Raw genomic sequence first — 12,897 nt, 5'->3', positions numbered from 1 at the left:
TTCTAAAATATATTTTTGTTAGCATCATTCCAATGACCTGGAAGATTTGAGGTATATTTAATAACATTTCAGTTTCATGCCTGTTGTAGTAAATGTAGAAAATCTATAGTTGCCGTATTTAGTTAATGTACAAATTACTGTGTAGGCAAAGAGGGACAAAGTCATTAATAGAGGAATTTTTTTTCAAAGGAGCTATTAGTCTTGTTCCTGTTTGCACTGCTCATTTGAAACCATGAAGGCTTACAACGGTGGGTAACTTACTGAGAGGTAGCTCAATTAAACCCATTTATTTTGTGTGGAGTTCAAGATGCTTGTTTTGGTTTTGGTAACGTAGCAGCCTAAAGCATTGATAGTACATTCAAATTATTTTAAGGTTCTTATTTTTTTTCAGAATCATATATTCTGATGGCAAGTTGCCGTGTAGATTTCCTTAGAACAGGATCTTTGAGATTTTAGTTAAGCAGCCATCATTGCTTTTGCAGAGCCAAATGATTTTTATGCTGATAATTTTTTTGGAGAGCTCAGCAGGCAAACCTTTAATTGAGTATAAAATATCAGTACATCCACAGCATTTTGTCTTTTAGAAAATATGATTCCAGACAGTCTGGCTTGGAAATAGATGGGATTTTCTGTCTAAAAACGATCCTTTCTTTCCAAGTTACGATACAAAAGAAGGTGAAACTCTACAGTAGAGTTGTTGTAATTTACCACTAGACAGCACTTTGGCTTTAAGACTTGAAGTCAGGAGGGCTTCTTCATGCCAGCAAAGTTTCATGCCTAGCTAAGTTTTGATAGGATTAGGGCTTTCTTGCCTTGTAGGACATCTTGGATCATTTGTTAATAAACCTTTCAAGAGATTAGCAAAGTGCAGAAATCTGGTAAGGTCTAATTTTGGTCTCTCTTGCCTGTTAACGAGACAGATTCCTGATTAACAGCCTCCAGCTTTTCTGTTTGCATCCTTCAAAAACCTTTGCAGCAGTGATTCATATTAGGTACAAGGACACCCACTTATGAGTCAGAACCAGTTAGAGAATATCCCACCGGTAAGGTTGGCAGACCAGCTTCGTATGTCGTCACTGGGAACTTAATGAACCGGGAATCTGCTTGCTTCTCCCCAAACGAAAGAGTGAAGGGTGACTTTGAGCAAATGGTTATAAATGGCTGAAAAAAAAAACCAGCCAAGTCTAGAAGGTTAAAAAAAAACACAGAAGCAGAAGATGAAAGATTATGTAGCTGTATAATTAAATACATATGCAGGAAAATAAAAACAAAAATTAAAATCTTCCCTGTTGCTTTTATACAGTGGGATGTGACTGAAAAATGCACATGCCATGTGTTTGTTTTTTTTTTTTAGTGTCTCTAATTACTCCCTACCATCTCCGTCCCAATTCGGCTGGGACCTTCATTCACTTACCTTCTAATTCTCACTTTTGCAGGTGAGAAGCAAAGATTTGGCTGTGACCGGTCAGGATATGACGTGGAGGAGTCTGATGGTGCGGATGAAGATGAAAATGACAATGAAGATGACGATGAAGACAGCCAGGCTGAGTCAGTCCTATCCACAACCCCCTCGGTGACAGCCAGCCCCCAGCATCACCCCTCTCGGCACGGCCTGCAGGACGCTGCCAGCGCTGATGAAGACACCAGACTTCCAGACTGTTTTGCTGGGGTTCACACAGACTCCATGGATGGTCTGCCAAAAGCGCTGCTGACAAAGATGACCGTCCTTAGCACAATGCAGTCGGTTAGCAGGACCTCCAGGTCACCAGCAGAATTCACCCACCAGGAAGCGCATGAGGATAAAGCCCAGGAGAGAGGAGCGGGTCCCTGCAGTGCTACTGCAGCACTGGTGGACGTTGCTCCTACGTCTCCAGGTCGCCAGATGTCTGTGGATTACCCCGACGCAGAAGCAGCCTTGGGCCACTCCTTAATATCAACTGCAGCTCTTTCAAAGGTAGGAGGACACCAGGGGAGAGAGTGGGATTTTAAATCCTCCTTTTAAAGATCTTTTGGGGATTTTTCAAAGATCAAAATGTTTGCCCTTCCCTTCATTCTTAGACTTGTTGACTGATGAGTCTTTAAAAAAGTTGAAAGTAGTCGAAGCACAGATGTGTAGCACTCTAGAAACAACGATGTTATAGGAGCACTGCTTCTCAAATTCTTAATTTTGATTGTATTCTCCCTGAAAGGATTAACTGTAACGTGGTCGTTTCAGCTAAAGTTTGGAGCTGGTAAATTGTATTTCAAATAAGAACGGATATAACAGACATGTAAAATGAACATATGGTGGTGGTTATGAAGTTTAGAGAGGAAAGAGAGAGAATTCAGAAGTCATTTCACTCTGGAATATGATAGAATCATTGGTAATTCCCAAGGGAAATTAATCTAGTCCCAAAGGTTTTTGCCTTATCACTATAAAAAAATTCTGCAATTGCTTATCTCTCCTCCAAATATGCTTAGTAGTAGAATTAGAAAGAGCACCAGATGTTCAAGGAAACTAGGAGATTGCCCTTGCACAATAACAAAGGGAGAGACGAACACAGAACTGAGACTCAAGTTCTCAATGCGCTCGGTTTTTCTCCAAGCTGAAAGAACATTTTAATCGAGAAAGGATCAATTTTGCCCACGCCTGTTTTAGAGATGTGGCTCTTCAGAGCGGCATGCAGAAAGATGAAGTCAATCTGTGTGCAAGGCCGCAGAAGCGTTCTGTAATTTTGGCGACTATTGTCTTTAAAGCTCTGCTGAGGAAATCACAGAGGGGAGCTGTCACATGTTAAACCTTTTACGATCCAGCAATATTTTTAATGGACTGTAATGGGGATGGTACAAGTCACATACCTGACTGACCCTAAGGATATCTCTTGAAAATTGTGAATTCTTACTGCAGACCATGAAGGCATTAGAGCTTTCCAGAATAATGCTCAGAAAAATGTGATGCAAAATGTAGTTTAAAGGAGTAATTCCTGCCTTCTCTGTGATGAATGCAGTATTTACAAATAGTATATGCATGCAGATTTAGAAAAATAAGCATCGGGAAATTTTAAAAACACTGAACAGTAAGTAAAAATTTTGTTATGGTGTACGTACTTACTGGCTTGTTTTTTCTTTTAAAATCTGTACTACTGGATTTATTTTTTACAAAATTTAAGATAGTGAACTGTTGACAAGGAGAAACAGTGAAAATTATTGCTGCATTTCATTGCTTGACACAGGTTCATTCCTGCTTGGAAGAACTGTGAGTCCGTGTGGCAACTGTAAATTGGAGCAATTTTGTAGTTTTGACAGAGAATAAAATTTAGTGGTCTCTGATCACTGTATAAACCTGCCACAAAAGGGATAGGATCTTAATATTTGGATTTTGGATTTCAGTTGTTGCCAATAGATACCAGAAAGACATTTGACTGAGTTTACTCCCTCATCGAACAGCCTCAAGAAAATATTCACACAGTTAAAAACATTGAAAGGTCTTCATTAATATAGCTCTAATAATTGCCTACATTAGTATATCTTTTAAAAAGGCATGTAAGTAATACAAGGCAGTAATTCCTTTCCATCCTCCATTCCCAGACCAAAAGAAGTGGCAGCCGTGTGTCTAATAGTTCATTTACAGTCTGTTCCTGTTGTGAATGGTTGCGGATCCCACTTCTTGCAATTGAGACAAGGGGTCGAGGCAGCTCAGGCAGGCTGTTTTATGTTCCTTCGAAAGCACCCCTACCAGTTTTTCAGGATTTCTTGTGAGGTGTCAGGCCTTAATTCTGAGAAGGATGTTGGCTTCCTTCTCGCACCCGTCTTCCCATTTAGGCTGGCTGGCACCGCGTAGTCAGTAAATCATACTGTCCTTTAACCAATACATTTCCTACCAGCAGTTTTCAAAAGTATTTCTGTTAGTGTTTCGGTTTTGTGCCTGCTCTCGAGATTTCTTCAGTTTGCTCAAAGCCACAGAATTACAATTTAGGACTATATAAACTAAATAAGGTTGCACCACTCTTAATGTCTTACGAATATGGCTAGAACTAAAAGATACTGCAAGATTAAAGAGGTCTTGATACTGCAGTTTAAGACATCTTGTTTTGGGTTTTTTTAGGAAAGGAGTTGCCAGCCATGGTTGGTAACCCAGGCTACATGAGGAGAAGAAAAGGGAACATATAAACACCATTATTGGTCTGGGCGTGTGCACCCAGTCACGGCGGGCTGGGGCAGCGGAGGGATGTGGGTCCCACCTCTCACTCCAGTATCTGCCTGTCACTTCCACCTCTGCAGGAGCTGCAGTGGTCGTCCATCTCTTGTCATTACGTATCGCCTGTCTTCCATGTTAGAAGCCCCTACAGGCGGATGTGCCCTGATGCTGCCTCTGCCTGTCAGAGGCTCTAAGGCCTCCAGGAGAGGAACCTGGTGCCTCAAAAATGCCATCTTATGTTTATTTAACCTTCTTGCCTGAGGTGATTTCCACAGAAAACAGTTCTGCAAAGCCTTCTCTCTCCTTAAAAAACACATACAAAGGATATTCAGCAATGTTTTTTTTGAGTACTAATGTTCAAGAGAAATTAGCCGGGGTTATTAGGAGAGAAAAATTCAATTAGTGGGGGAGGAAGGAGTTGGAAAAAGAAAGGAAGGAAATTAGTTCATTGTTCAAGCTGGGCAGTATATACTGTGAACTAATTTGTTGTTGTTTTTTCTTAAAAGGGAGTGTGGGAAGCACTCCCAGCTACCTTGTGTTTTCATTTCACTCGAGGATAGCAGTGGCCGACGCATTAATGCGCCTGTGTTGTTCTCTCCCAGAGCACGCCCTCCGTTAGCTCTCCCTCCTCGCCGGTGGACCGCAGCATGCAGACGACAGCGCTGCCACCCTATGCTGAAATCCCAGAGGAGAAGCTGGCCGGGTGCCCGCAGCACGCCGCCGAGCTGAGGGCACCCCAGACTCACCTCTTCAGCCACCTCCCCCTGCACTCACAGCGGCAAGCCAAGGCACCCTACGGCACGGTACCAGTCGGCGGGATTCAGGTGGTCCCCGCCGGCCTCGCCACCTACTCTACCTTCGTTCCCATCCAGGCAGGGCCGGTGCAGCTCACTATCCCTGCTGTTAGCGTGATTCACAGAACTACCAGCGCCCTCGGCGAGGCGGGCGGTGCGATCACTGGTGCCACCGCAAATCCCGTGGGAGTTGCCGAGGTGAACAGCGTCGTGCCGTGCATTCCCATAGGGCAGGTGAGTGTGCCGGGCATCCAGGGTCTCGGCACACCCAACCTGCAGCCTCTTCCACCGCTGGGCATGGAGACAGTGAACATCGTGGGGCTGGCAAACACAAACATCGCCCCGCAGATGCGCCCTTCGGGAATTACCTTGAACGCTGTAGGCCTCCAGGTTTTGACTGCCGGAGCAGCCCCCCAGGGCAACCCCAGCCCTCAGGCTCACATTCCTGGCTTGCAGATACTGAACATCGCCCTGCCAACCCTCATCCCCTCCGTCACCTCCATCGGCGCCGAGGGGCAAGGAGCCCCCGAGTCGTCCGCCTCGAGCAGCAAAGCCTGCGAGGTCCAGCCAGAGCCGGCTCCTGTCAGCTTCCCTGCAGCCGAGGTCAGCCAGGCCGGCAGGGCTGCTTCTCCTCAGGTGACAGCGGGTGGCCAGCGGTACAGTGGGAAGAGCCATCCTGAGCCCACCTCGCTAACCGACTACAAGCGATCCAATGGTCCAGGGAAAGCAGATCCTGAAAAGACTGACCTCACGAACCCTGCCAAGCCAAAGCACGACATCCCTTCCCTCCAGGTGAAGAGGGCTGCCCCGGCAGAGCCCTGCTCCAAGGCGAATCCCGACGCACTAACCAAGTCCCCGGTCCATCGAACTGTCTCCCCGGACAGACAGGTACACAGGCCAGCCGCCTTGCCCCGGCGGCAAAACACGGTGCAGTTTAGCGATGGCAGCAGTGACGATGAGGATAGACTTGTAATAGCAACCTAGTTTTTGTTTTTTCTTTGTGTTTTTATTTTGGGGTTTTTTTTTTTTAATAACACTTACAGGTTTCTTTGCAAACCTTCCTTCCCTTAAAGCACATTTTTCTGACACAAACCTATTACTAATCTTCGTGCAATCATGAATTCTTGACCAATAATTGTTGTTTCTTGTCAGCTCCAGCCATTTTTGTACATGTTGTATAGACGATTGTGCCTTTTTGGAGTTTTATGTTTAGAAACCTGTACAGATTGTTGAATATATATATATAATATATATATATATAAAATATGTATATTAAAACCAAGTAGTTGCTTGTGTTTAGTAAGTAAACATCCTATGTCAGATAAATAAAGGATTAAATTATATGTTGCACTGTTAAATGTAAATTTTTATGGCTGTGGGACAAAGTTTCTGTGTACAGATCTAGTATGTAAAACTCCATATTTATTGTATCCATATTAGTCTTGGAAAAGGGTCTGTCCATCTTTCTTGTGTAAGACGGTAGCTTTACACTTAAAAGAGAAATACAGTATCTGTGTATGAAATATTACAGTAAAATTTTGTTTACTGACTTTACCATTGCTATGTTGTGCCTTCTTGATGCAGCCCGGTAGTTGGAGAGTACCCTTCCAGCTGCGTCCAGCTTGAAAGGATCTGGTGGTGGTGTGTGCCCCTGTGGTTTCACCTGCCATGAGAGAAAGCATACGCACTTCAGGCTCACTTGGAGCAAAACCTGCCATTTCAAAAACATCCAGCGATGGCGAAGTGGGGAGGGAATTCTTCAGGTTTTTGTAGAGTGAGCATCCATCTACTTCATGTTTTTTCCACTGCCTAACTAAAATTTGAAGACATCCCTGAGGGAAAATAGCAGAAGGGTCAAGATTGAAATATTTTTTTATTTTGTAACCTTGAACTATAAAGACACTTTTTATTGACATTAAAATGTTGTTAAGCAAGAAAGGAATACTTCTTTGTGTGTTCTTACTTGCAAAATCTGCCATACAGTTGGTGAAAATGTCGCTGCTGTAATGAGGATTTGGCATTACCAATTGCCAGCAACTTCTTATGAGACTGCATTTCAGGTGATCTTTGTTTACAGGTAGACAAAGCCAATTTCTCCCTAAATATGGCTTTGTCTTACTCATGCAGGGGGAAAAAAGGGACTGGAGATCTTAGGCATACAATTAATATGGCCTTATATCAACAAACTCATCATTATGGGTATACAAGACCTGGACGGATCCCAGAATAATGAATTTGAATAAAATTCTGTTGGTACATAGTGAAAACAATTTAAGTTAGCAATACATTTTGAAGATGTTTGACTACTTCAAGAGACAAGTCTCACATGTTGCAGGGCTACACATTGCTGAAAGTTTCAAACTGGCCTGGGATTCATGCTGTAATTTTTAAATATAGTTGTTTTTCTGCTGTATCCTTACATCACATTCTTACGGAAGTTTATAAAACCATTTTAACAACCAAGTTAGAAAACTGGATGATGTAAATTAAAAGCATAATTGCCTTTATGGAAATAACAAGGATGAGCACACATAAAACAGATGGAGGAAAAGGGTGGGAAGCAAATCTTGAAAAAATCAGGAGTGATCTGAATATGAGCTGAGTTGTTCACAGAATAACTCCCGTACCCAGCTCAAAGTAGTAATTCATACCTTGTACTGCTCGTATTCAAAACCAGCAGTATCCTAGATCCATTTTTAACTTTACATCGGCTTTTGTACTGTACTCACATTGTACTCGTTACATTATTCCATTACAGTGTGTTGTAAAACTGTAGGCGATGTTGAGTGAGGTTTATTAACTTTCAGAAAGAGCCCTTCACTACCAGAAAATCATTTTTATTACTGTGATTATCAGCCAATCGTACAAATCCAGCACTTGGAAATGCACGTACTAGAAAGGAGAGATTACTCTGGGCGCAGACACGAGTGTGGGTATAACTCCTTAGCGTGCAGAGGCCCAAGCACCTGAACCACGAACATTGAACCACTCTCAACTCGCATTGAACTTAAGGAGAGTTAAGAGTACCTGGCACCCCACAGTGTTGGACTTAAAATTTGTGAGTGTCTTACGTGCGGCCACTGTGTCACATGTCACTGTGCTTTCGTATGTTCTTTTTATAAACACTTAGTGATGTCAACGTGTCTTATATCATTATCATTTATACCAAACGTGTGAAATTACCTGAACCAGCCAAAGTTATAAAAAAAAAAAAAACAACATTGCTGCATTATAGATGCTTGAAGAGCCTGAAACTTTTGCTAGTAGAATCAGGTGAGGGTTTATTGTTAATGAAGTTGAGAAACTTTGCATTAGTTTTAGCTTACTTAAAATGGACACTTACACTTAGCAGTAAACTAGAACTATGTTAATTAATCTAAGCATATTTGTCTACAGCATGACAAAAAAAAAAAAAGATGACTGGATCAAATAGATTTACAGAAAAGTAAAACTATCTCCAAAATTGTGAAGGGCATCACAAGTATTACCATTTCTCTGAGTTTTATAAGGCAGCAGTAAGAAATTGCTGTTCCACATGCCCTCAAGTCCTGATTTTACTATCCATTTAACAACTCCAGAGATTTACTCTACACATGGAAAATATTTACTTTAGTAGCAATTTGTTGGGTGCTCATATTCTAAGGATTAATTCCAGCAAGTCAATAATTTAACAGAAAATTCAACCTGGTGAATCAGACGATCTACCTGTGCGTCTCTTCTATTCTAGGTGTTTTGAAGGCATCAAGGTCAAAATACGGAAGCGGTACCTTAATGAGTAAGAATGACAAGACAACAGATAGGTCATGAAGAGGAATGTTAAGACGTGTCATTTGGTAAGTTAACAGCAGGAAAGGACCAAGGGAATGAGTACTAATTGATAGTGAGCAATCATCAGGCAAAGCAGCCAGGCCGTAGGATCTCCACTAACAAGGAAAGAGTAGCGGGTAGTTGCAGATCTATCTAACTTTGTTCAAATTGAGTTGGAAGGAAATCACACTTTTCTAGAAGATGGATGTTTGTGGTCCTGAACATTACAGTCTCCCTTCCTGTGTTTCCAGATGGAGATTCCTTGAGGTGCCTCTACAAGTTGTGCTACAGGAAAAAAACACCCTAGGTGTATGACCAGAGCTGAGAGAAGGTTAAACTCCATACCTCTCCTCTGTTAGTGTCTAGAAGTTTCATTTTAATCATGCATGTAACTCTATGTCAGCATGCATGGGTGTCCTGCATCAGCACAAGCCTGTGACCACTGTGTTAGCGAATACGTTTTCATTCTGAATTAATTATTTTTAATTTACGTTTGGGTGTGTCTTTATTCTCTTGTCCGGAGTCATTAGTGATGGGGAAATTGCACTCCTCTTGCCACAAGGATCCTTCTGCTCAAGTCAGTAGCAAATATCTCAGAGATTTGCTACTGCAGGATTAGATCTGCTCTTCAGATGGTGTAAATTATCACTGCTGAATTGGAGTAAATAGCACCAGGGCTGTTTACTCAGGGATCAATTTTTAACGACTGTGTCAGACACCCTCTGGCAAAGCCAGCACAGCTGTTTAAACATTAAAAGGCCAGGACAAGTGTTGCTCCTCAGTGCACCCAGGCGCAGCCTGGCATCTTCACACAAGCTCATCCAGAGGGTGCAAGCAGGTGCTAGCTAGGTGCTAGCTAAAGGCTGAGGACAAGTACAGCTACAGGAAGGACATGGTGTGGTCAGCTTCTGTGAGACCTATGCAGATGCTTCCCTGTTATCTGCCAAAAGCCCTCACTAGAAAAAGAATCGAACAGTAGCCTGTAGCTCTTCTCTTTCAACTCAGACTTTGATTGATTTCTCATTGCAATATGTGATGTTTGGTGGTGATGTGGGTGTCTGATTTTGAAGGCGGCATGTTCCCAGGCGTCCATATAATAATATTGGGTCTGGAATGTGGACTAATTTATTAAATGTGTCTGAGTTCCCCATCTGGGCTTTAATAAGCTACAACATGACCTACCTGTCACTTTTTAGGACAAAACCTAAACCAGAGACAGCCACTTTTGCTGTAACTGGCTTCAGATCTCCTGATCTGTAGCATTACATCCCCAGACGCAACTCCCAACTTCTGGGCCATTGCTGAAATAAAACTTCTAGGTTCAGGGATGCTGTGCCCTGCATTGATTACCGCTGCTGTTCACACTTTTGCTCCTTTCACTTCTCAAGTAACTTGCTGTAAATTATGCCCTGAGGCTAGAACAGCCCACAGTTGGTCCGTATCAGCCAGTCCCCTGCCAGAAAGTCTGACATCAGTATTTTGCATACGAGCAAATTCAAATGCACATCACATGCATTTCATCTGAGACAATGTACTTCGGCTGAACACAGTCTGGCCCACCCCCCGAAAACAAGATATACCATAAAACAAAGACATACCATGCTTTACACTTAGGTAAACATTCTATATGGGTTCTTGATAAACAGATTTCTCTCGCCTTGAGTCTACTGACATGTATGTTAAACAGAATATAAAATGAATTTGTCACCATACAGCTTATTCCCAAAGTCCTCATTTTTTACAAGATAATCCTCACTAAGGTTTAATAAACACTTTAATTTAAACCTGTAAACTGCCTTTCAAACATATGTTTAACATAGGGATGGTATCCTAAAAACAGAATTTAAAATCCTCAGTTTTATCATGAGTGACTTGCCAAAAGCCAGGGAAACCAAACAATTTACAAGTAAAAGTGCTTGCTCAAGATAGCCTTCAGCTGATTTATCTGCCTGGCCACTGCTTCTGTTGCTTTTGAAAGATCCTCTTAGACCAGTTACATCACATATGAGGGAATTCTTACCTTGCTTTCAAGATTTGTAATATGAACAATAGGTGTCATCCATCTTAGGTGACCACTGCGGTCAGTCTCTAGTGATGAATGTTAAATTATTAATGTCTAAAAAAACCATGGCTATAATTGTCTTTCCATGTCTTAAGGAATTTTCCTTTGCTTCTAAGAGCTCTCAGCACCTACAGATGGCCATTTTTAATGATGCATTAAATACCAGAGACTTACACCACATAGAAACCATTTAAGGCTTATATTGTTGAAGATGAGACCACTGTCTTAGGTCTAGACACTGGATTGCTAATTCTGTTGTTGGCTTAGGATAAAAACAAGCTACTTTAAAATACTTCAAATTGATTATTGGGTAATTTTATGTGGAATGTCCGTGGGTGGATGGGCGAACGGCAACAAGGATGTAACAGCATGTCATTAATTGATTTGATGTTCATGTTTTGTTCCAGAAATGATGAATGGAAAAAAAAAAAAACCCCTTATGGTAAAGATGTAGCTGGTGTTATGTTTGTCCCTCCACTCTCTATACTGGCCAGAAAACTCAAAATATTAGGAGGTGGCTAGTGATTTTTCAGATCTAAGGAAACCATGCTGGCTGAAAGATGGCAAGACTTCACATTCCTGAGGTTCAGTTATGGAAAGAAAACTTGTCCTAAGATGAGTCAATTAGCTAGGCATGCTTAGTTTTCTTTGGTAATAGTAAGCTTGTTTTCCCCAGTAAGGTCAAATGTTAAGGCCTGTTTGGTTTTGTGGCTGTACTCTTCAGTGTATTTGAAATCCATTACCATGCGCGAGGCATTTGCGCTGGAAACAGGCCAACGGAAGACTGGCTGTAAAGTCCAACACTCCTAGCATTTCCTCTTTTTCTTAAGTTACATGGTTACAACCTCTCTCTTGGGCTTCAGAAGTTCCATCAAAACCAGTGCAGGTCCTTCATTTCTAAAGTGCTTTGGTGTCGGCACCTAAATAACTTACAGTTGGATTGCTCCTTCTGACAAACAAAACATTATTTGACATAGCTGACAGTTGCATCTCGTATACAGCAGCTCTCTAAGAAAATCAAGAGTCGTTCCCTACCCTGTCAACTCGCTACTCCAGATTCAGCCATGGAAGTGAGCTCACAGCCCTCTCGTTTGCACAGGGCTTGTCCCCATCGCAGCAGCAGCAACCTACTTACATGAGTGGTTTTCCTCAGGACACCCGTGCGAGGCAGGAGTGATCACTGGCTGTGCACAAGGCAGTGAGCCTCACCATGAACATCTGCCCACATCCCAGGAGCACAGGGCCACAGCACGCCAGCAGAAGCTTTTACTCAGTGCTAGACCTCATGCAGGTGCAGACTTTGGAAAAGGAGTCAGGCACCATCAACAGGACAAACCCAGACATGACATGGCTAAGTGGAAAGCCACCGTCTTCAGACTCCCCCTTCCCATCCCTTATGACCGAGATATATCAAGCCGAAATGAAGGATTAAAAGGCACCTTTTGACAGAATTTTTTGACAAATCAGAAGGAATTTTGACATGAAGCCAAAATTCTGAACAATTGTCTGAACAGAAAATTGCTACAGCTCTATTCTTGCTATTGCTCAAAAATTCCTCAGCCTGAGCTGCTGCCCTTCTGGCACCCGGCTCTCCTCCGCAGGAGGAGCAAACAAGGTAGTTTGCTTCTGTAAGGCTCTCTATGCCCTAGGGAAACTGTGTGTAGAGAGATCATATCCTTTATACAGTGCAATCACAAGGACTTCGTTCTGAAAAATTTAAGTGTGAGGAAAAGGAGATGGTGATGTCCACTTCTTAGACACTCGACCACCGATTCTGTAGTGGTGGCAGCAGCCTCTGCCACTCAGCTGAGGGGTGCAAGGAAGGATGCAGTCACCATCCTCCCATGGGAGGCTGACACACAACAGTGTCGCACCAGCTCTCTCCTCATCAGCCAGGGACTACACAGCAAGGGATGTGATGCCCCTCAGCTGCCGCAGTAAGTGGGCACGTTCGTTAGTTACGCCTCTTTCCCAGGAGGCTGCTCCAAGCTCCTGTGCTCCAGCCTAGTCCAAGCTGCTGGCACTCGCTGGCAGAAACGAGGCCACGATACAAGAAA

General features: G+C 42.8%; 1 protein-coding gene across 1 annotated transcript in view; it reads left to right on the top strand.

The window, feature by feature from the left end:
- Positions 1–6,525, top strand: part of HIVEP1 (HIVEP zinc finger 1) — a 125,499-nt gene extending 118,974 nt beyond the window's left edge. Inside the window, exons 9-10 of the mRNA XM_086741478.1 lie at positions 1,437–1,954; positions 4,780–6,525. Coding sequence (XP_086597604.1) covers positions 1,437–1,954; positions 4,780–5,955 — 1,694 coding nt within the window. The 3' untranslated portion in view covers positions 5,956–6,525. The remainder of the gene's footprint in view (positions 1–1,436; positions 1,955–4,779) is intronic.
- The last annotated feature ends 6,372 nt before the right edge of the window (positions 6,526–12,897 follow it).

This window comes from Chlamydotis macqueenii, chromosome 2, assembly GCF_036417535.1.
Source record: "Chlamydotis macqueenii isolate bChlMac1 chromosome 2, bChlMac1.mat, whole genome shotgun sequence".
Taxonomy (NCBI): Eukaryota; Metazoa; Chordata; class Aves; order Otidiformes; family Otididae; genus Chlamydotis; species Chlamydotis macqueenii.
This window is presented reverse-complemented; position numbering and strand designations above follow the sequence as displayed.